The sequence below is a fragment of the Panulirus ornatus genome, chromosome 25, assembly GCF_036320965.1.
Source record: "Panulirus ornatus isolate Po-2019 chromosome 25, ASM3632096v1, whole genome shotgun sequence".
Taxonomy (NCBI): Eukaryota; Metazoa; Arthropoda; class Malacostraca; order Decapoda; family Palinuridae; genus Panulirus; species Panulirus ornatus.
In genome coordinates this window covers 23,749,228-23,771,437 of record NC_092248.1, presented here as the reverse complement: position 1 = coordinate 23,771,437, position 22,210 = coordinate 23,749,228, and the positions used below count along the sequence as shown (strand labels likewise).

The 22,210-nt window shown below is 42.4% G+C and overlaps 1 protein-coding gene across 1 annotated transcript in view; it reads left to right on the top strand.

Moving 5' to 3' along the window:
- Window positions 1–7,857: 7,857 nt before the first annotated feature.
- LOC139757336 (glutamate receptor ionotropic, kainate 2-like) overlaps window positions 7,858–22,210 on the top strand; it is a 76,865-nt gene continuing 62,512 nt past the window's right edge. The window contains 5 exon segments of the mRNA XM_071677759.1: window positions 7,858–7,939; window positions 17,298–17,422; window positions 17,556–17,663; window positions 20,385–20,608; window positions 20,745–20,873. Of these exon segments, the coding sequence (XP_071533860.1) occupies window positions 7,858–7,939; window positions 17,298–17,422; window positions 17,556–17,663; window positions 20,385–20,608; window positions 20,745–20,873 (668 nt within the window).

The following is a 22,210-nucleotide window of genomic DNA, read 5'->3' as shown; positions in this document are numbered from 1 at the left end:
CCTTTAAACATACCCATTTTTGCTTTCCGAGATAATGTTCTCGACTTCCACACATTCTTCAAGGCCCCCAGAATTTTCGCCCCCTCCCCCACCCTATGATCCACTTCCGCTTCCATGGTTCCATCCGCTGCCAGATCCACTCCCAGATATCTAAAACACTTCACTTCCTCCAGTTTTTCTCCATTTAAACTCACCTCCCAATTGACTTGACCCTCAACCCTACTGTACCTAATAACCTTGCTCTTATTCACATATATATATATATATATATATATATATATATATATATATATATATATATATATATATATATATATATATATATATATATATATATATATATATATGTATATATATATATATATATATATATATATATATATATATATATATATATATATATATATATATATATATATATATATATATATATATATATATATATATATATATACATATATATATATATATATATATATATATATATATATATATATATATATATATATATTTTTTTTTTTTTTTTTTTTTTTGCTTTCTCGCTGTCTCCTGCGTTTGCGAGGTAGCGCAAGGAAACAGACGAAAGAAAAGGCCCAACCCACCCCCATACACATGTATATACATACGTCCACACACGCAAATATACATACCTACACAGCTTTCCATGGTTTACCCCAGACGCTTCACATGCCTTGATTCAATCCACTGACAGCACGTCAACCCCGGTATACCACATCGCTCCAATTCACTCTATGCCTTGCCCTCCTTTCACCCTCCTGCATGTTCAGGCGCCGATCACACAAAATCTTTTTCACTCCATCTTTCCACCTCCAATTTGGTCTCCCTCTTCTCCTCGTTCCCTCCACCTCCGACACATATATCCTCTTGGTCAATCTTTCCTCACTCATTCTCTCCATGTGCCCAAACCATTTCAAAACACCCTCTTCTGCTCTCTCAACCACGCTCTTTTTATTTCCACACATCTCTCTTACCCTTACGTTACTTACGCGATCAAACCACCTCACACCACACATTGTCCTCAAACATCTCATTTCCAGCACATCCATCCTCCTGCGCACAACTCTATCCATAGCCCACGCCTCGCAACCATACAAAATTGTTGGAACCACTATTCCTTCAAACATACCCATTTTTGCTTTCCGAGATAATGTTCTCGACTTCCACACATTCTTCAAGGCTCCCAGAATTTTCGCCCCCTCCCCCACCCTATGATTCACTTCCGCTTCCATGGTTCCATCCGCTGCCAGATCCACACCCAGATATCTAAAACACTTCACTTCCTCCAGTTTTTCTCCATTCAAACTTACCTCCCAATTGACTTGACCCTCAACCCTACTGTACCTAATAACCTTGCTCGTATTCACATTTAATCATTTATTATACTTTGTCGCTGTCTCCCGCGTTAGCGAGGTGGCGCAAGGAAACAGACGAAAGAATGGCCAAACCCACCCACATATACATGTATATACATACACATAAACACTGCACATATACATACCTATACATCTCAACGTATACATACCTATACATTTCAACGTACATATATATTTTTTTTTTTTTTTTTTTGCTTTGTCGCTGTCTCCCGCGTTTGCGAGGTAGCGCAAGGAAACAGACGAAAGAAATGGCCCAACCCACCCCCATACACATGTATATACATACGTCCACACACGCAAATATACATACCTACACAGCTTTCCATGGTTTACCCCAGACGCTTCAAATGCCTTGATTCAATCCACTGACAGCACGTCAACCCCGGTATACCACATCGCTCCAAATCACTCTATTCCTTGCCCTCCTTTCACCCTCCTGCATGTTCAGGCCCCGATCACACAAAATCTTTTTCACTCCATCTTTCCACCTCCAATTTGGTCTCCCTCTTCTCCTCGTTCCCTCCACCTCCGACACATATATTCTCTTGGTCAATCTTTCCTCACTCATTCTCTCCATGTGCCCGAACCATTTCAAAACACCCTCTTCTGCTCTCTCAACCACGCTCTTTTTATTTCCACACATCTTTCTTACCCTTACGTTACTTACTCGATCAACCACCTCACACCACATATTGTCCTCAAACATCTCATTTCCAGCACATCCATCCTCCTGCGCACAACTCTATCCATAGCCCACGCCTCGCAACCATACAACATTGTTGGAACCACTATTCCTTCAAACATACCCATTTTTGCTTTCCGAGATAATGTTCTCGACTTCCACACATTCTTCAAGGCTCCCAGAACTTTCGCCCCCTCCCCCACCTTCTCCATTCAAACTCACCTCCCAATTGACTTGACCCTCAACCCTACTGTACCTAATAACCTTGCTCTTATTCACATTTACTCTTAACTTTCTTCTTTCACACACTTTACCAAACTCAGTCACCAGCTTCTGCAGTTTCTCACATGAATCAGCCACCAGCGCTGTATCATCAGCGAACAACAACTGACTCACTTCCCAAGCTCTCTCATCCCCAACAGACTTCATACTTGCCCCTCTTTCCAAAACTCTTGCATTCACCTCCCTAACAACCCCATCCATAAACAAATTAAACAACCATGGAGACATCACACACCCCTGCCGCAAACCTACATTCACTGAGAACCAATCACTTTCCTCTCTTCCTACACGTACACATGCCTTACATCCTCGATAAAAACTTTTCACTGCTTCTAACAACTTTCCTCCCACACCATATATTCTTAATACCTTCCACAGAGCATCTCTATCAACTCTATCATATGCCTTCTTCAGATCCATAAATGCTACATACAAATCCATTTGCTTTTCTAAGTATTTCTCTCATACATTCTTCAAAGCAAACACCTGATCCACACATCCTCTACCACTTCTGAAACAACACATGTATATATATATATATATATATATATATATATATATATATATATATATATATATATATATACATGTACATAATACATACTGTCTGCTTTTATTCATTTCCGACGCCATCCCGCCACACATGACATGACCCAAGACTGATCCCTGTCGCATTCCACTTATCATGTCAAACCTTCGGAGGCATATCAATTAAACACCCCATCAGTACCACGTGTCTTAATTTTTGCTGGCTATCTTTGATGCGGAGCCTTTTCGAAAGCCTTTTAGAATTCTAGATAGACGTTATCAACTGCATTACTTTCGTCAAAATGTTGATTATACCATAAAATAAATCAAGCAGATTTATCGGATATATGCAATTTTGTCGAAAACCATGCTGAGAATCGTTTATTAAGTGGTTGTCCTCTAAATGGTTTACAGTCTAATCTCTAATGATGATTTCCATAAGTTGTATAACTACAGACGTTAAGCTAATAGGACGATGATTTTCGAGCAGTGACTTATTACCTTTTTTGAATATCGTTGTTACATTGGCAAACTATCTTTCGTCTAGAGCTTCTCCTGTCCCAAATGACCAACTGAAAAGCGCCTTCAAGGGCTTAACTATCTCATTTTTCGCCTATTTCATTGTTCTCGGATAAAACTTATCAGGTCCTGCCGTTTTATCTATTCTTATTCTGTTTATTGCTGAAAGAATGTTTTTGGCTTTATGTCAATTTGTTGAAGAACGTTCCCCTCTTATCAATAACATGTGTTGTGTCTTCGATTATTAATACAGATGCAAAAAAGTCATGTAAATTATTTCACGACTTCGTTGTCTTGAACCAAGTCACCGTGATCAATGGATGTACTGAATGGGTAATAACGTTCTTGCCTCTAACATACCTATACAAGTTCTTAAGTTTTTTTTGCTATTTTAAGCAAGATACGCTTCATATTGACGTTCACTTTGTCGTATAATTATCTCACATTCTTTATGTACATTTACATAACACTATCATGTTGGTTACTGGATTCTCTGAGTTTCTTGTGAGCTACTCTCTTAGGGAAAATGCACATCTTCATTTCACCCCTCCATCACCTTGGCTTCGTTCTACAGATAGACCGTCTACTACGCCTTGGTTGGTATGTTCCCTCTACTGCTTTGAAGTTTTTTGAAGCTTTCTCCAAGCTACGTTTGTGTCCTTTTCATTGACCATATCATCATATAGTCAGGTTTGCGTGTCTAGAGCAATACAATGATCATCAAAAACATGTCAAGCTTAGAATCGGGTATTCTCTCGCGATTGTCATTTTGACCAACATTACATCCATGTTGAAAGCCACATCGAGGGTACTTTGTTATTGATCAATGGTAGCAAACTTTTCTCCAGCTTCAACATTATTAACAAGATCCTCATTTCTGATTAAAGCTAAATCTAATATATTGTCGTCACAGGTAGGTTTCTCGACTAATTAGATCACTATCAAGCAAATGTAGGTAGAGTCCACGTGGGCCCACAGCTACTAGAGAGGGATTCTCCTCATTAGCTACCGTATGTTAAAATCTCCCACCACGAAAGAATCTTGTTTCATACAAAGTTCTGCCAAATGATCATGAAATCTTTCATCTACCTCCTGCGTCTGTGTGGGGGCACATAAACTAGTCCTACTGTTAAAATTTTACAAAGTTTATCTTTAATTCTACAAAAATGATGTCGGTGTTTTCAACGGCTGCAGCAATATTTTACTCCATGATTTAAATGAGTTTTAACAAAGACTAGAACATCATCGTCATCTTTGTTTCTCGTGACCATACTGTCAACAATTAGTTGAGAAACTTCTCACGACGGAAACATTCTAGATGTAGATCTAACTACAAATGAAGATCTCGTTAGTGACGTTGAAGTTGGAGGAAGTTTGATACACGTGAACATCGACACAGTACTTCAAATGTCACTTTAAACCTTGCGTGTAATGTTGGCCAGCATGACAGGTGCAAATAAGCCCCAGGTTTCAGACTTACAGACCTTAATAATCTTAGTGCTGTTCTTAACAGCTAAATCTGAGACGATACTTCATGATAACTACATGGGCTCAGCTTGGTAAAGCTCCAGTAAAATATATGTGCCAGTGCAAAATATACGACGTCTTTCTGAAACGAAGTCAAAATGGTGGACCGATGGCATGTATAATAGTCTCTTGACTGATAAATTAGTGCATGAAATTCAAAGGCACCAGTTACCATCATCATAGAGTAGATTGTGTGAATTTGCAATGATAAACAGAGACTTATACGTCAAAGTGCTCCTAAATATGTAGCGTATATTGCCGATAATGACAAGATATATCATGATAAGGATTATAATCATGTTAATAGAGAATAACTATACAGTCAAATTGGTTCACTGATTGTGGCAAATATCTTGAACTGTTTTTGCATCTAAATTTACGGTTGAAGACAGAACTCATATCATCATTAGGTCCCAATACTAAGAGGAGAAAGAGTTCAACAACGAATTAGAATAAGAAATTGAGATTGTTAATAATAACAAATGGATCAAAGAAAAATGGCAGGCTTAAATAAGTCTCATCTCAGACGACGATGACAACAATGACAACAAAAGAAGAGAAACAAGACAGTTATGACACTGACATTGATTTTGATAATTTTTTGATAATTTAAGGAAATGACCATTCAGGACAACATTTCAGAATACTCGCTAAATATCAATCCTCAGCATAGTTTTTGATGGAAATCACTCAAGCCTGGCAAATGTGCTTGATTTCTTGATGATGTGCTCGACGTGTGTGATGAAGGACCACATCAGAGCAAATGTTTTCACGCGGTCTGGACGGGTTTGTACATACGTCAGCGGCCACAAACAACGGTCGTGTTTATGATCAATCATTACAATGATTAGACGTAACAAATGATGCGCCAGAGATCAGTTTTCTTTCTCATATATGTACATCAACGGTAATGATAATGTACATCAGCGGTATTGCTAATGTACATCAGCGGTATTGATGATGTACATCAACGGTATTGATGATGTACATCAACGGTATTGATAATGTACATCAACGGTATTGATAATGTACATCAACAGTATTGATAATGTACATCAACGGTATTGATAATGTACATCAACGGCATTGATAATGTACATCAACGGCATTGATAATGTACATCAACAGTATTGATAATGTACATCAACGGTATTGATAATGTACATCAACAGTATTGATAATGTACATCAACGGCATTGATAATGTACATCAACGGTATTGATAATGTACATCAACGGTATTGATAGTGTACATCAACAGTATTGATAATGTACATCAACGGTATTGATAGTGTACATCAACGGTATTGATGTAGAATATCGAAATTTGCCAGTGATGATAAACTGGGGAATTAATCCACAATGGAAATTGATTACCTGCAGCTTTAGACCGACACTGACAAACTGGTAGCATGGGTTTACTGGTGACAAACTGGTAGCATGGGTTTACTGGTGACAAACTGGTAGCATGGGTTTACTGGTGACAAACTGGTAGCATGGGTTTACTGGTGACAAACTGGTAGCATGGGTTTACTGGTGACAAACTGGTAGCATGGGTTTACTGGTGACAAACTGGTGGCATGGGTTTACTGGTGACAAACTGGTAGCATGGGTTTACTGGTGACAAACTGGTAGCATGGGTTTACTGGTGACAAACTGGTAGCATGGGTTTACTGCTGACAAACTGGTAGCATGGGTTTACTGCTGACAAACTGGTAGCATGGGTTTACTGCTGACAAACTGGTAGCATGGGTTTACTGCTGACAAACTGGTAGCATGGGTTTACTGGTGACAAACGAGTTTTGATATTGATCAATGGAAAGTTTTACATAACGGTTGTAAATCCACAAGATTGAGCTACAGTCTCAATTATCTTGAGCTGCAAAAGTAGATGAGAAAAAACTCTTCACTGTAACAATCTCTTGTGATCTGAAGCCAGGTTAGTAGAGCAGACAAACTGTTATGGATTCATAAATAAGGCTTTCGATTTTAAGTCACTCTTCACTTCACTGGTGTTTTCCTATCTAGAACACTGTGGTTAGGTTCGTGTTCTTAATTGAGAAAAAAAGACAGAGAAAATAAAGAGAGTACAGCGTCGGACTTTTAAGCTGATTACTTGATTAAATAAGAATTTGTGGTGAAAGTCGATTAAACAACATAGATCTGCCTAGTCTAGTGGAGAAAAGTTTAAGAAATTATCTAATACAGTTACTTATATTTATCAAAGGCTTCAATGATAACGTTAGTCTGAATACCAACTTAAGGTTTAATTCGTTGGCAAACGTTTTACTTCCAGTGAGGCTAAACGTTTTCTTCTACAGGATTTTTCACATGCATGATGTACAAGAGTGGCTAAAATCACTGCCAGAAAAATGCTTATGAACAAACTTGATCAATTTTGCGCTTCAAGTCCACGACTAAAATTACTTGCCCTTCGTTAGTTACATGATATATCTACAGGTTTTTTCGTAATGAAATTTCTGTATGTCTTCCTGCATTTATCTCATCAATCTTTGAACATCTGACTTCTTCCTCTCTAAGAGTCAGCCTCCAAGTGATCTAGTGGTATGTTGTTTGAATTAGTTTGTATTTCTTCGTATTTGTGTTTTTCACTTTCAGCATCAGTGATCATATGGACCTCACAGGAGTCTGCAACATGAATTCATATCTTATCTCTAGTAATACAAGGCATCAGAATTAAAACAAACAATCCAAAATGATATTGAAATTTGTCAGAGAAACAGAATAGATATATAATATGTGATGCTCAGAGCAGTAAGGACTTAACATTCAAGAAAGCAATACATTGAAAATACAACGTAAAAATAAGTTATAAATAGCAGCTTAATAGAGTTCATGTTAAATGTGATTACATCAAAGGATTACAAAAACCTTCTTTCTCTTCCTCCAAGACGGTGACTACACGATGGTGGGAGTCGTGCGGCCACAGCTGGTCATCCTGGCTGTCACTGTCTCCCTTTGTGTTGGTCAGCTGCCTCGCCCACATGGTAAGGTCACAATTAAGTCTCAATCTTCCCATCATTACCATCCAGGTTATATGTTGCTAAACTTCATATATATATATATATATATATATATATATATATATATATATATATATATATATATATATATATATATATATATATATATATATATATATATATTTTATTATATTATTATTAATATACTTTGTCGCTGTCTCCCGCGTTTGCGAGGTAGCGCAAGGAAACAGACGAAAGAAATGGCCCAATCCCCCCCATACACATGTATATACATACGTCCACACACGCAAATATACATACCTACACAGCTTTCCATGGTTTACCCCAGACGCTTCACATGCCTTGATTCAATCCACTGACAGCACGTCAACCCCGATATACCACATCGATCCAATTCACTCTATTCCTTGCCCTCCTTTCACCCTCCTGCATGTTCAGGCCCTGATCACACAAAATCTTTTTCACTCCATCTTTCCACCTTCAATTTGGTCTCCCTCTTCTCCTCGTTCCCTCCACCTCCGACATATATATCCTCTTGGTCAATCTTTCCTAACTCATTCTCTCCATGTGCCCAAACCACTTCAAAACACCCTCTTCTGCTCTCTCAACCACGCTCTTTTTATTTCCACACATCTCTCTTACCCTTACGTTACTCACTCGATCAAACCACCTCACACCACACATTGTCCTCAAACATCTCATTTCCAGCGCATCCATCCTCCTGCGCACAACTCTATCCATAGCCCACGCCTCACAACCATACAACATTGTTGGAACCACTATTCCTTCAAACATACCCATTTTTGCTTTCCGAGATAATGTTCTCGACTTCCACACATTCTTCAAGGCTCCCAGAATTTTCGCCCCCTCCCCCACCCTATGATCCACTTCCGCTTCCATGGTTCCATCCGCTGCCAGATCCACTCCCAGATATCTAAAACACTTCACTTCCTCCAGTTTTTCTCCATTCAAACTCACCTCCCAATTGACTTGACCCTCAACCCTACTGTACCTAATAACCTTGCTCTTATTCACATTTACTCTTAACTTTCTTCTTCCACACACTTTACCAAACTCAGTCACCAGCTTCTGCAGTTTCTCACATGAATCAGCCACCAGCGCTGTATCATCAGCGAACAACAACTGACTCACTTCCCAAGCTCTCTCATCCCCAACAGACTTCATACTTGCCCCTCTTTCCAAAACTCTTGCATTTACCTCCCTAACAACCCCATCCATAAGCAAAGCAAACAACCATGGAGACATCCCACACCCCTACCGCAAACCTATATTCACTGAGAACCAATCACTTTCCTCTCTTCCTACACGTACACATGCCTTATATCCTCGATAAAAACTTTTCACTGCTTCTAACAATTTGCCTCCCACACCATATATTCTTAATACCTTCCACAGAGCATCTCTATCAACTCTATCATATGCCTTCTCCAGATCCATAAATGCTACATACAAATCCATTTGCTTTTCTAAGTATTTCTCACGTACATTCTTCAAAGCAAACACCTGATCCACACATCCTCTACCACTTCTGAAACCACACTGCTCTTCCCCAATCTGCTGCTCTGTACATGCCTTCGTCCTCTCAATCAATACCCTCCCATATAATTTGCCAGGAATACTCAACAAACTTATACCTCTGTAATTTGAGCACTCACTCTTATCCCCTTTGCCTTTGTACAATGGCACTATGCACGCAGTAGGGTTGAGGGTCAAGTCAATTGGGAGGTAAGTTTGAATGGAGAAAAACTGGAGGAAGTAAAGAGTTTTAGATATCTGGGAGTGGATCTGGCAGCGGATGGAACCATGGAAGCGGAAGTGGATCATAGGGTGGGGGAGGGGGCGAAAATCCTGGGAGCCTTGAAGAATGTGTGGAAGTCGAGAACATTATCTCGGAAAGCAAAAATGGGTATGTTTGAAGGAATAGTGCTTCCAACAATGTTGTATGGTTGCGAGGCGTGGGCTATGGATAGAGTTGTGCGCAGGAGGATGGATGCGCTGGAAATGAGATGTTTGAGGACAATGTGTGGTGTGAGGTGGTTTGATCGAGTAAGTAACGTAAGGGTGAGAGAGATGTGTGGAAATAAAAAGAGCGTGGTTGAAAGAGCAGAAGAGGGTGTTTTGAAATGGTTTGGGCACATGGAGAGAATGAGTGAGGAAAGATTGACCAAAAGGATATATGTGTCGGAGGTGGAGGGAACGAGGAGAAGTGGCAGACCAAATTGGAGGTGGAAAGATGGAGTGAAAAAGATTTTGTGTGATCTGGGCCTGAACATGCAGGAGGGTGAAAAGAGGGCAAGGAATAGAGTGAATTGGATCGATGTGGTATACCGGGGTTGACGTGCTGTCAGTGGATTGAATTAGGGCATGTGAAGCGTCTGGGGTAAACCATGGAAAGCTGTGTAGGTATGTATATTTGCGTGTGTGGACGTATGTATATACATGTGTATGGGGTGGGTTGGGCCATTTCTTTAATCTGTTTCCTTGCGCTACCTCGCAAACGCGGGAGACAGCGACAAAGCAAAAATAAAATATATATATATATATATATATATATATATATATATATATATATATATATATATATATATATATATATATATATATATTTATTTTTGCTTTGTCGCTGTCTCCCGCGCTTGCGAGGTAGCGCAAGGAAATAGACGAAAGAAATGGCCCAACCCACCCCCATACACATGTATATACGTACACGTCCACACACGCAAATATACATACCTATACATCTCAATGTACGCACATATATATACACACACAGACACATACATATATACCTATGAACACAATTCACACTGTCTGTCTTTATTCATTCCCATCGCCACCTCGCCATATATGGAATACCATCCCCCTCCCCCCTCATGTGTGCGAGGTAGCGCTAGGAAAAGACAACAAAGGCCCCATTCGCTCACACTCAGTCTCTAGCTGTTATGCAATAATGCCCGAAACCACAGCTCCCTTTCTACATCCAGGCCCCACACAACTTTCCCTGGTTTACCCCAGACGCTTCACATGTTCTGATTCAATCCACTGACAGCACGTCAACCCCGGTATACCACATCGATCCAATTCACTCTATTCCTTGCTCGCCTTTCACCCTCCTGCATGTTCAGGCCCCGATCACTCAAAATCTTTTTCACTCCATCTTTCCACCTCCAATTTGGTCTCCCACTTCTCCTCGTTCCCTCCACCTCCGACACACATATCCTTTTGGTCAATATTTCCTCAATCATTCTCTCCATGCGCCCAAACCATTTCAAAACACCCTCTTCTGCTCTCTCAACAATGCTCTTTTTATTTCCACACATCTCTCTTACCCTTACATTACTTACTCGATCAAACCACCTCACACCACACATTGTCCTCAAACATCTCATTTCCAGCACATCCACCCTCATGCGCACAACTCTATCCATAGCCCACGCCTCGCAACCATACAACATTGTTGGAAGCACTATTCCTTCAAACATACCCATTTTTGCTTTCCGAGATAATGTTCTCGACTTCCAAACATTTTTCAAGGCTCCCAGGATTTTCGCCCCCTCCCCCACTCTATGATTCACTTCCGCTTCCATGGTTCCATCCGCTGCCAGATCCACTCCGAGATATCTAAAACACTTTACTTCCTCCAGTTTTTCTCCAGTCAAACTTACCTCCCAATTGACTTGACCCCCAACCCTACTGTACCTAATAACCTTGCTCTTATTCATATTTACTCTTAACTTTCTTCTTTCACACACTTTACCAAACTCAGTCACCAGCTTCTGCAGTTTCTTACATGAATCAGCCACCAGCGCTGTATCATCAGCGAACAACAACTGACTCACTTCCCAAGCTCTCTCATCCCCAACAGACTTCATACTTGCCCCTCTTTTCAAAACTCTTGCATTCACCTCCCTAACAACCCCATCCATAAACAAATTAAACAACCATGGAGACATCACACACCCCTGCCGCAAACCTACATTCACTGAGAACCAATCACTTTCCTCTCTTCCTACACGTACACATGCCTTATATCCTCGATAAAAACTTTTCACTGCTTCTAACAATTTGCCTCCCACACCATATATTCTTAATACCTTCCACAGAGCATCTCTATCAACTCTATCATATGCCTTCTCCAGATCCATAAATGCTACATACAAATCCATTTGCTTTTCTAAGTATTTCTCACGTACATTCTTCAAAGCAAACACCTGATCCACACATCCTCTACCACTTCTGAAACCACACTGCTCTTCCCCAATCTGCTGCTCTGTACATGCCTTCATCCTCTCAATCAATACCCTCCCATATAATTTGCCAGGAATACTCAACAAACTTATACCTCTGTAATTTGAGCACTCACTCTTATCCCCTTTGCCTTTGTACAATGGCACTATGCACGCAGTAGGGTTGAGGGTCAAGTCAATTGGGAGGTAAGTTTGAATGGAGAAAAACTGGAGGAAGTAAAGAGTTTTAGATATCTGGGAGTGGATCTGGCAGCGGATGGAACCATGGAAGCGGAAGTGGATCATAGGGTGGGGGAGGGGGCGAAAATCCTGGGAGCCTTGAAGAATGTGTGGAAGTCGAGAACATTATCTCGGAAAGCAAAAATGGGTATGTTTGAAGGAATAGTGGTTCCAACAATGTTGTATGGTTGCGAGGCGTGGGCTATGGATAGAGTTGTGCGCAGGAGGATGGATGCGCTGGAAATGAGATGTTTGAGGACAATGTGTGGTGTGAGGTGGTTTGATCGAGTAAGTAACGTAAGGGTAAGAGAGATGTGTGGAAATAAAAAGAGCGTGGTTGAAAGAGCAGAAGAGGGTGTTTTGAAATGGTTTGGGCACATGGAGAGAATGAGTGAGGAAAGATTGACCAAAAGGATATATGTGTCGGAGGTGGAGGGAACGAGGAGAAGTGGCAGACCAAATTGGAGGTGGAAAGATGGAGTGAAAAAGATTTTGTGTGATCGGGGCCTGAACATGCAGGAGGGTGAAAGGAGGGCAAGGAATAGAGTGAATTGGATCGATGTGGTATACCGGGGTTGACGTGCTGTCAGTGGATTGAATTAGGGCATGTGAAGCGTCTGGGGTAAACCATGGAAAGCTGTGTAGGTATGTATATTTGCGTGTGGACGTATGTATATACATGTGTATGGGGTGGGTTGGGCCATTTCTTTAATCTGTTTCCCTGCGCTACCTCGCAAACGCGGGAGACAGCGACAAAGCAAAAATAAAATATATATATATATATATATATATATATATATATATATATATATATATATATATATATATATATATATATATATATATTTATTTTTGCTTTGTCGCTGTCTCCCGCGCTTGCGAGGTAGCGCAAGGAAATAGACGAAAGAAATGGCCCAACCCACCCCCATACACATGTATATACGTACACGTCCACACACGCAAATATACATACCTATACATCTCAATGTACCACATATATATACACACACAGACACATACATATATACCTATGAACACAATTCACACTGTCTGTCTTTATTCATTCCCATCGCCACCTCGCCATATATGGAATACCATCCCCCTCCCCCCTCATGTGTGCGAGGTAGCGCTAGGAAAAGACAACAAAGGCCCCATTCGCTCACACTCAGTCTCTAGCTGTTATGCAATAATGCCCGAAACCACAGCTCCCTTTCTACATCCAGGCCCCACACAACTTTCCCTGGTTTACCCCAGACGCTTCACATGTTCTGATTCAATCCACTGACAGCACGTCAACCCCGGTATACCACATCGATCCAATTCACTCTATTCCTTGCTCGCCTTTCACCCTCCTGCATGTTCAGGCCCCGATCACTCAAAATCTTTTTCACTCCATCTTTCCACCTCCAATTTGGTCTCCCACTTCTCCTCGTTCCCTCCACCTCCGACACACATATCCTTTTGGTCAATATTTCCTCAATCATTCTCTCCATGCGCCCAAACCATTTCAAAACACCCTCTTCTGCTCTCTCAACAATGCTCTTTTTATTTCCACACATCTCTCTTACCCTTACATTACTTACTCGATCAAACCACCTCACACCACACATTGTCCTCAAACATCTCATTTCCAGCACATCCACCCTCATGCGCACAACTCTATCCATAGCCCACGCCTCGCAACCATACAACATTGTTGGAACCACTATTCCTTCAAACATACCCATTTTTGCTTTCCGAGATAATGTTCTCGACTTCCAAACATTTTTCAAGGCTCCCAGGATTTTCGCCCCCTCCCCCACTCTATGATTCACTTCCGCTTCCATGGTTCCATCCGCTGCCAGATCCACTCCGAGATATCTAAAACACTTTACTTCCTCCAGTTTTTCTCCAGTCAAACTTACCTCCCAATTGACTTGACCCCCAACCCTACTGTACCTAATAACCTTGCTCTTATTCATATTTACTCTTAACTTTCTTCTTTCACACACTTTACCAAACTCAGTCACCAGCTTATGCAGTTTCTTACATGAATCAGCCACCAGCGCTGTATCATCAGCGAACAACAACTGACTCACTTCCCAAGCTCTCTCATCCCCAACAGACTTCATACTTGCCCCTCTTTTCAAAACTCTTGCATTCACCTCCCTAACAACCCCATCCATAAACAAATTAAACAACCATGGAGACATCACACACCCCTGCCGCAAACCTACATTCACTGAGAACCAATCACTTTCCTCTCTTCCTACACGTACACATGCCTTATATCCTCGATAAAAACTTTTCACTGCTTCTAACAATTTGCCTCCCACACCATATATTCTTAATACCTTCCACAGAGCATCTCTATCAACTCTATCATATGCCTTCTCCAGATCCATAAATGCTACATACAAATCCATTTGCTTTTCTAAGTATTTCTCATATATATATATATATATATATATATATATATATATATATATATATATATATATATATATATATATATATATATATATATATATATATATATATATATATATATATATATATATATATATATATATATATATATATATATATATATATATATATATATATATATATATATATATATATATATATATATATATATATATATATATATATATATATATATATATATATATATATATATATATATATATATATATATATATATATATATATATATATATATATATATATATATATATATATATATATATATATATATATATATATATATATATATATATATATATATATATATATATATATATATATATATATATATATATATATATATATATATATATATATATATATATATATATATATATATATATATATATATATATAATGCCCAGCATTGGACCAACATGCTATACACCCATGTGCTGACACGTACCTAGCCTGGAATCAGCATGCTCTACACCCATTTGCTGACACAAGTCCAGCCTGGGACCAGTATGCTCTACATCCATGTGCTGACACAAGTCCAGCCTGGGACCAGTATGCTCTGCACCCATGTGCTGGCAAATGCCCAGCCTGGGACCAACATGCTCTACTCCCATGTGCTAACATATGTCCAGCCTGTGACTAACATACTCTACATCCATTTGCTGACACGTGCCCAGACTGGGACCAGCATGCTCTGCACCCAAGTGCTGACATGTGCCCAGCCCGGGACCAACATGCACTCCACCCATGTGGTGACTCGTTCCCAGCCTTGGACCAACATGTTTTACACCCATGTGCTGACACGTTCCCAGCCTGGGACCAGCATGCTGTGCACCCTTGTGCTGAAACGTGCCCAGCCTGGGGCTAACATGCTCTGCATCCATGTGCTGACATGTGCCCAGATTAGGACCAATTTCCTCTACACCCATGTGCTGACACGTGCCCAGCCTGGGACCAACATCCTCTGCACCCATGTGATGACACTTGCCCAGCCTGGGATCAGCATCCTCTACGCCCATTTGCTGACACGTGCCTAGCCTGGAGCCATTATGCTCTTCATCCATGTGCTGACTCGTGCCCAGTCTGGGATAAGCATGCTCTACACCCATGTGCTGACACGTGCCCAGTCTGGGATCAGCATGCTCTACACCCATGTGCTGACACGTGCCCAGCCTGGGATCAGCATCCTCTACGCCCATTTGCTGACACGTGCCTAGCCTGGAGCCATTATGCTCTACACCCATGTGCTGACTCGTGCCCAGTCTGGGATCAGCATGCTCTACACCCATGTGCTGACTCGCGCCCAGTCTGGGATCAGCATGCTCTACACCCATGTGCTGACACGTGCCTAGCCTGGGACCAGCATGTTCTGCACCCATGTGCTGACACGTGCCCAGCCCGGAGCCAACATGTTTTGCACTCTTGTACTTACACGTGCTCAGCCTGGGACCAACATGGTCTACACCCATGTGCTGTCACGTGCCTAGCCTGGGACCAACATTTTCTACACTCATATGCTGAAACGTGCACAGCCTGGGGCCAGCATGCTTTAAATCCTTGTGCTGACACGTGCCCAGCCTGGGATCAACATGGTCTACACCCATGTGCTGACACGTGCCCAGCTTGGGACCAACATCCTCTGCACACATGTGCTGACATGTGCCCAGCCTGGGTCCAGCATGCTCTGCACCCATATGTGACACGTGCCCAGCCTGGGAAAACATGCTCTACACCCATGTGCTGACACGTTCCCAGCCTTGGACCAACATGCTCTGCACCCATATGCTGACATATGCCCAACCTGGGACCAACATGCTCTACACCCATCCCAACCTGGGACCAACATGCTCTACACCCATCTGCTGACATGTGCCCATCTTGGGACCAACTTGCTCTACACCCATGTGCTGACACGTGCCCAGCCTGGGAAAACATGCTCTACACCCATGTGCTGACACGTGCCCTGCTTGGGATCAGCATGCTCTGTACCCATGTGCTGACACGTGCCCAGCCTGGGAAAACATGCTCTACACCCATGTGCTGACACTTGCCCAGCCTGAGACCAGCATGCTCTACACCCATATGCTGACACGTGCTCAGCCTGGGACCAGCATGCTCTACACCCTTGTGCTGACACGTGCTCAGCCTTGGACCAGCATGCTCTGCATCAGCATGCGCTGATACGTGCCCAGCTTTGGACCAGCATGCTCTGCGACCATGTGCTGGCAAGTGCCCAGCCTTTGGCCAACATGCTCTACACCCATGTGCTGACACGTGCCCAACCTGGGTATTATTATGTCCTGACCTCATCTCTCCTTTTCGTAACCATATCTTTGGCAGACCACTTGCCTACCCTTGAGCGAGCTACGCGTGTTATCATGATAATCTCGGGCCTCGTAATCTGGCAGGTAAGATGGAAACGCTAGCAGCAGCTGGAGAGGCGGTAAACGAATCCTTGGCCACAGTTAGGCAGACTCATTGTTCCGTCATCCTCTTCTTAGACGGGAGCACCTCGGCCACTACTGTCTTCACAGTAAGTACTGCTCACTCTTGCCAGGGACACTTAACTGTATGGACACACCTCATATTTTGCGTTACTTTTTGATGTTTTCAAAATGTTTAGAAATCATCAAGTTTTCTTCTTCAATCTGCTGAACCTCCAACAGGCGATGGATAAGCTGCAAGCGCCCTGGGGGGTTGTGGTACTGGAGGCGGTGGTAGATACGAACCTGAAACAGACACAGCTTATCCAGATGGTCAGCGAAGCTCGGACGGTACGTCGCTGTCACATTGTATGACTGACGGTACAGACTCTCACATCATAACATAATGGTAATGTTAATTTCTCACTAACAGTAAGACAGCAACAGCCCTGAGGCAAGCGGGTCTCTCATCATCACTGTCGGAAGGAACGATTCTTACTAGTTTACTCTTGAAGCAAGTGACTGACTCGGGTTCCTGCTGATCCTCTCACGTTACTAATGAAGCGCTGGTGTAGGTGTTTGCATTGCTGATCGTGACGCATTCACCGGCCGTCCGCCGTTGAACTCGCAATAAGTTCGAATCCTGGTCGAAGAGGTCGGTCTACAGTCAATCCAGCTGCTCATCCTTCACCTCGATTCGATGAATTGGGTACCTAGCTAAGGCTAGGATATATAGAGTGAAATGGAGCGATGTGGTATACCGGGGCCGACGTGCTGTCAATGGATTGAACCGGGGTATATGAAGCGTCTGGGGTAAACCATGGAAAGGTCTGTGGGGCCTGGATGTGGAAAGGGAGCTGTGGTTTCGGTGCATTATACATGACAACTAGAAACTGAGTGTGAACGAATGTGGCCTTTGTTGTCTTTTCTTAGCGCTACCTCGCGAGGGGGAGGGGATGTGCTATATCATGTATGGCGAGGTGGCGATGAGAATGGATGAAGGCAGCAATTATAAATATGTACATGTGTATAGATGCATATGTCTGTGTATATACATGTATGTATATGTTGAAATGTATATGTATGTATATGTGCGTGTATGGGCGTTTGTATATGCGGGTGGGTTGGTCCATTCTTCGTCTGTCTCCTTGCGTTACCTCGATAACGCGGAAGACGGCGATTAAGTATAATATATATAATAAGTATATATATTACAGTGTTTGATCTGATGATATGTATTTCGGAAGATTGTCGGAGTTCGGTAAGATTTCTAAGGTTAGGAGAATTGCCGCTCTGACGTCAGACAAATTGTAATGATATGCAGAAAAATGTATAGTTTGTTGCCGACGAGTTTAACTGCAGATGGTCGGTCATTGTACACCCTGAACACGTGGTTGCCATAATGGCTTGTTCCTGTAAGTACATCTATGCACACTTTACACTTATACTTCATATGATTTACTGTACAGTGTAATAAATCAATAATTAAGACGAAGAAGCTAAGCAAATGCGGAGACTTTTATTGAAAAATGAGCTGTACTTCTGTATCATTTGAGCTAAACAGTCTCTCCCAGGCACGGTATATTGGCGGGGTCAACCGTGGACCCTCTACCAGGCACGGTATACTGGGGGGTTAACCGTGGAGCCTCTACCAGTCTCGGTATACTGGCAGGGTCAACCGTGGAGCCTCTACTAGGCACGGTATACTAGTGGGGTCAACCGTGGAGCCTCTACCAGCCACGGTATACTGGTGGGGTCAACTGTGGAGCCTCTACCAGGCACGGTATACTGGGGGGTTAACCGTGGAGCCTCTACCAGTCTCGGTATACTGGCAGGGTCAACCGTGGAGCCTCTACTAGGCACGGTATACTTGTGGGGTCAACCGTGGAGCCTCTACTAGGCACGGTATACTAGTGGGATCAACCGTGGAGCCTCTACCAAGCACAGTACACTGACGGGGTCAACCGTGGAGCCTCTGCCAGGCACGGTATACTGGTGCGGTCAACCGTGGAGCCTCTACCAGCCACGGTATACTGTCGGGGTTAGCCTCCTGGTCCAGTTGAACATACTGATTTTGTCAGTGGCCTTCTCTCTCCAGACAAGTTTTAACATCTTGAGCCTTCACTCTGTGTAACAAGAGATCGGCCCATTATGATGAGAGTTAAACGTCAGCATGTTACACTCACTGACCTCAGGAAAGTAGTAGTTATAGAGAAACTTGGTAAAGAAGTTTCAGATAATAGATTATGTGCTGAATATGGCGTTGGTACGTCCAACGTATACGACTTGAAGAATAACCGTGAGAAAATATTAAGATCCTATCATCAGTCCAGCACCTGCGTGGTTCCCGTCACTCCCACTGTGTAGTGTTGATGATATGGCTTATATAAGGACTCTATGTTACCCCGCCGTCTCAGCCAACATATGAAAAGTGGCAACTTTTTTTCTTGTAGTACGGGATGTCTCAGGCTAGCATCAATTACTGAAATGTTTGTCTCATTTTCGTATTTGAGCTGAGTCGTTAACTTATAATATCACTGACGAGGGTTCGTTACCCGTCTGTTACCGATGAGAGATGATCATTCTCATACTGGTAGTGAGGCAGGTCGCTCGCACTCATACATGGTATTACGGAGGAGGTCTGGCAGGTCCTTCCCATACACATGCTGGTGGAGGTCAGTCAACCCTTATCTTGCTACTGAGATGGATAGTAACATAATGACGAGTCATATAGATTAATCCCATACTGTTGTTGGGTTCAGAGTAACACTGAGATACATGGATGACTCACACATTTTGGAGACATTAATTCGGTATTGCTATTAAGGAGAGGATGTATTCCTCACATTCCTGCAGGTGAAATTGCACCAAATTACCATTCAGGTGAGTAGTTTCACTTCATATTGCTATTTAGACTCACAGGGAAGTCCCACGTTTCTGTTGAGTCTAGTAAACTTCTCCCACACTCCTTCTGCAGAAGTAAGTCACCCACACATTACCGTTAAGACACATGATTGGCTCATCTTAACCTACTGAGGTGGGTAGGTAACTCTGCCATGTCATCGTCACCAGGTACGTCAGTCGTCCAGGTGCGTGACGGTGGTGGTGGTGAGTGACGACCCAGCCTTCCTGGCCACCTTCGCCCAGTTCTCCCTCAAGGGCCGCCTCCTAATCTGGTCGACCAGGCTCCTGGTCGTAACCCGCCTGCCCCTCCCTGAGCTGCGGGACCTACACAAGATCTTCGCTATGAATAATGCCATGTTGCTTATGGTGAATGACGCCACAGGATCGCCCCGGTAAGCCCTGCCAGACAACGTAGAAGCACACACGAAGATGAAACAAATTCATTGAGAAGAGAATATAGAGATGGTCTTATGATGTGGTGAACCTGCTCAGCCCACAGTACATGTGTGTGTGTCTTGTATCCCTCAGGTGTGTTGCGTACGTCCACCTGCCATACAGCACAGATGCACGTCAGCCTCTCAGGCTCGCCTCGTGGACACCTGCACGGGGGCTCATCCTAGCAACCCACCTACCGCTCTTCCCTGACAAGTTCGACAAGTGAGTAATAACCATCTTATTATATATATTTATATAAGCTTATTTACACACACACACACACACACACACACACACACACACACACACACACACACACACACACACCTCCAATCCTCTTCCATAATTAATCGTCATTTTGTGTCTTGGTAAGAGACTTAATCACCATGATTGCGACTTGCTGGATTAATTCTCTCTTGCTTCTTTGCATTGTTCTTTCTTCTGGATATTCATAACACATGAGAGGAGGATGTCCATCATTATCACCCATTCTAGTCATCTTCCACGAAACGTGGTTGGCACGTGTGCACGGACCGGACACGTGTTCCAGTATACTGGCAAGAAACAAGTAGACCTTCTTCCACACAAGGCTTCATATTGGATGATAAGAGCATATAACGGGAAGAGAAACGAAGAACAAAGAAACAGTGAAAAGAGTATTGTGGACAAGGCACAAAAGATGATCCACACATTTATATTACGCTGACTTATAGGGTAATCAGAGAGCAGTCAATCAGGCCTAGGGAGTCAGAGGGAAAAGTTGTAAGGATATGATAGCTACTACATGGCGAGTTCAAAAGCTTCTCCCCAGGGAAAACACTATAACCACAAAACCAGTGACATGAAGACGGGAAAAGCACAGTGTGGCAACAGTCGCTCCACAAACGACCTAGCAGTTAATCCTTAAATAGTGGTCAGTGAACTAGGTACCCAGCGTCAGCCATCTATCAATGTATCCATCTATCTATCCATCTCTCTCTCTCTCTCTCTCTCTCTCTCTATATATATATATATATATATATATATATATATATATATATATATTTTTTTTTTTTTTTTTTTTTTTTATACTTTGTCGCTGTCTCCCGCGTTTGCGAGGTAGCGCAAGGAAACAGACGAAAGAAATGGCCCCCCCCCCCCCCATACACATGTACATACACACGTCCACACACGCAAATATACATACCTACACAGCTTTCCATGGTTTACCCCAGACGCTTCACATGCCTTGATTCAATCCACTGACAGCACGTCAACCCCTGTATACCACATGACTCCAATTCACTCTATTCCTTGCCCTCCTTTCACCCTCCTGCATGTTCAGGCCCCGATCACACAAAATCTTTTTCACTCCATCTTTCCACCTCCAATTTGGTCTCCCTCTTCTCCTCGTTCCCTCCACCTCCGACACATATATCCTCTTGGTCAATCTCTCCTCACTCATTCTCTCCATGTGCCCAAACCATTTCAAAACACCCTCTTCTGCTCTCTCAACCACGCTCTTTTTATTTCCACACATCTCTCTTACCCTTACATTACTTACTCGATCAAACCACCTC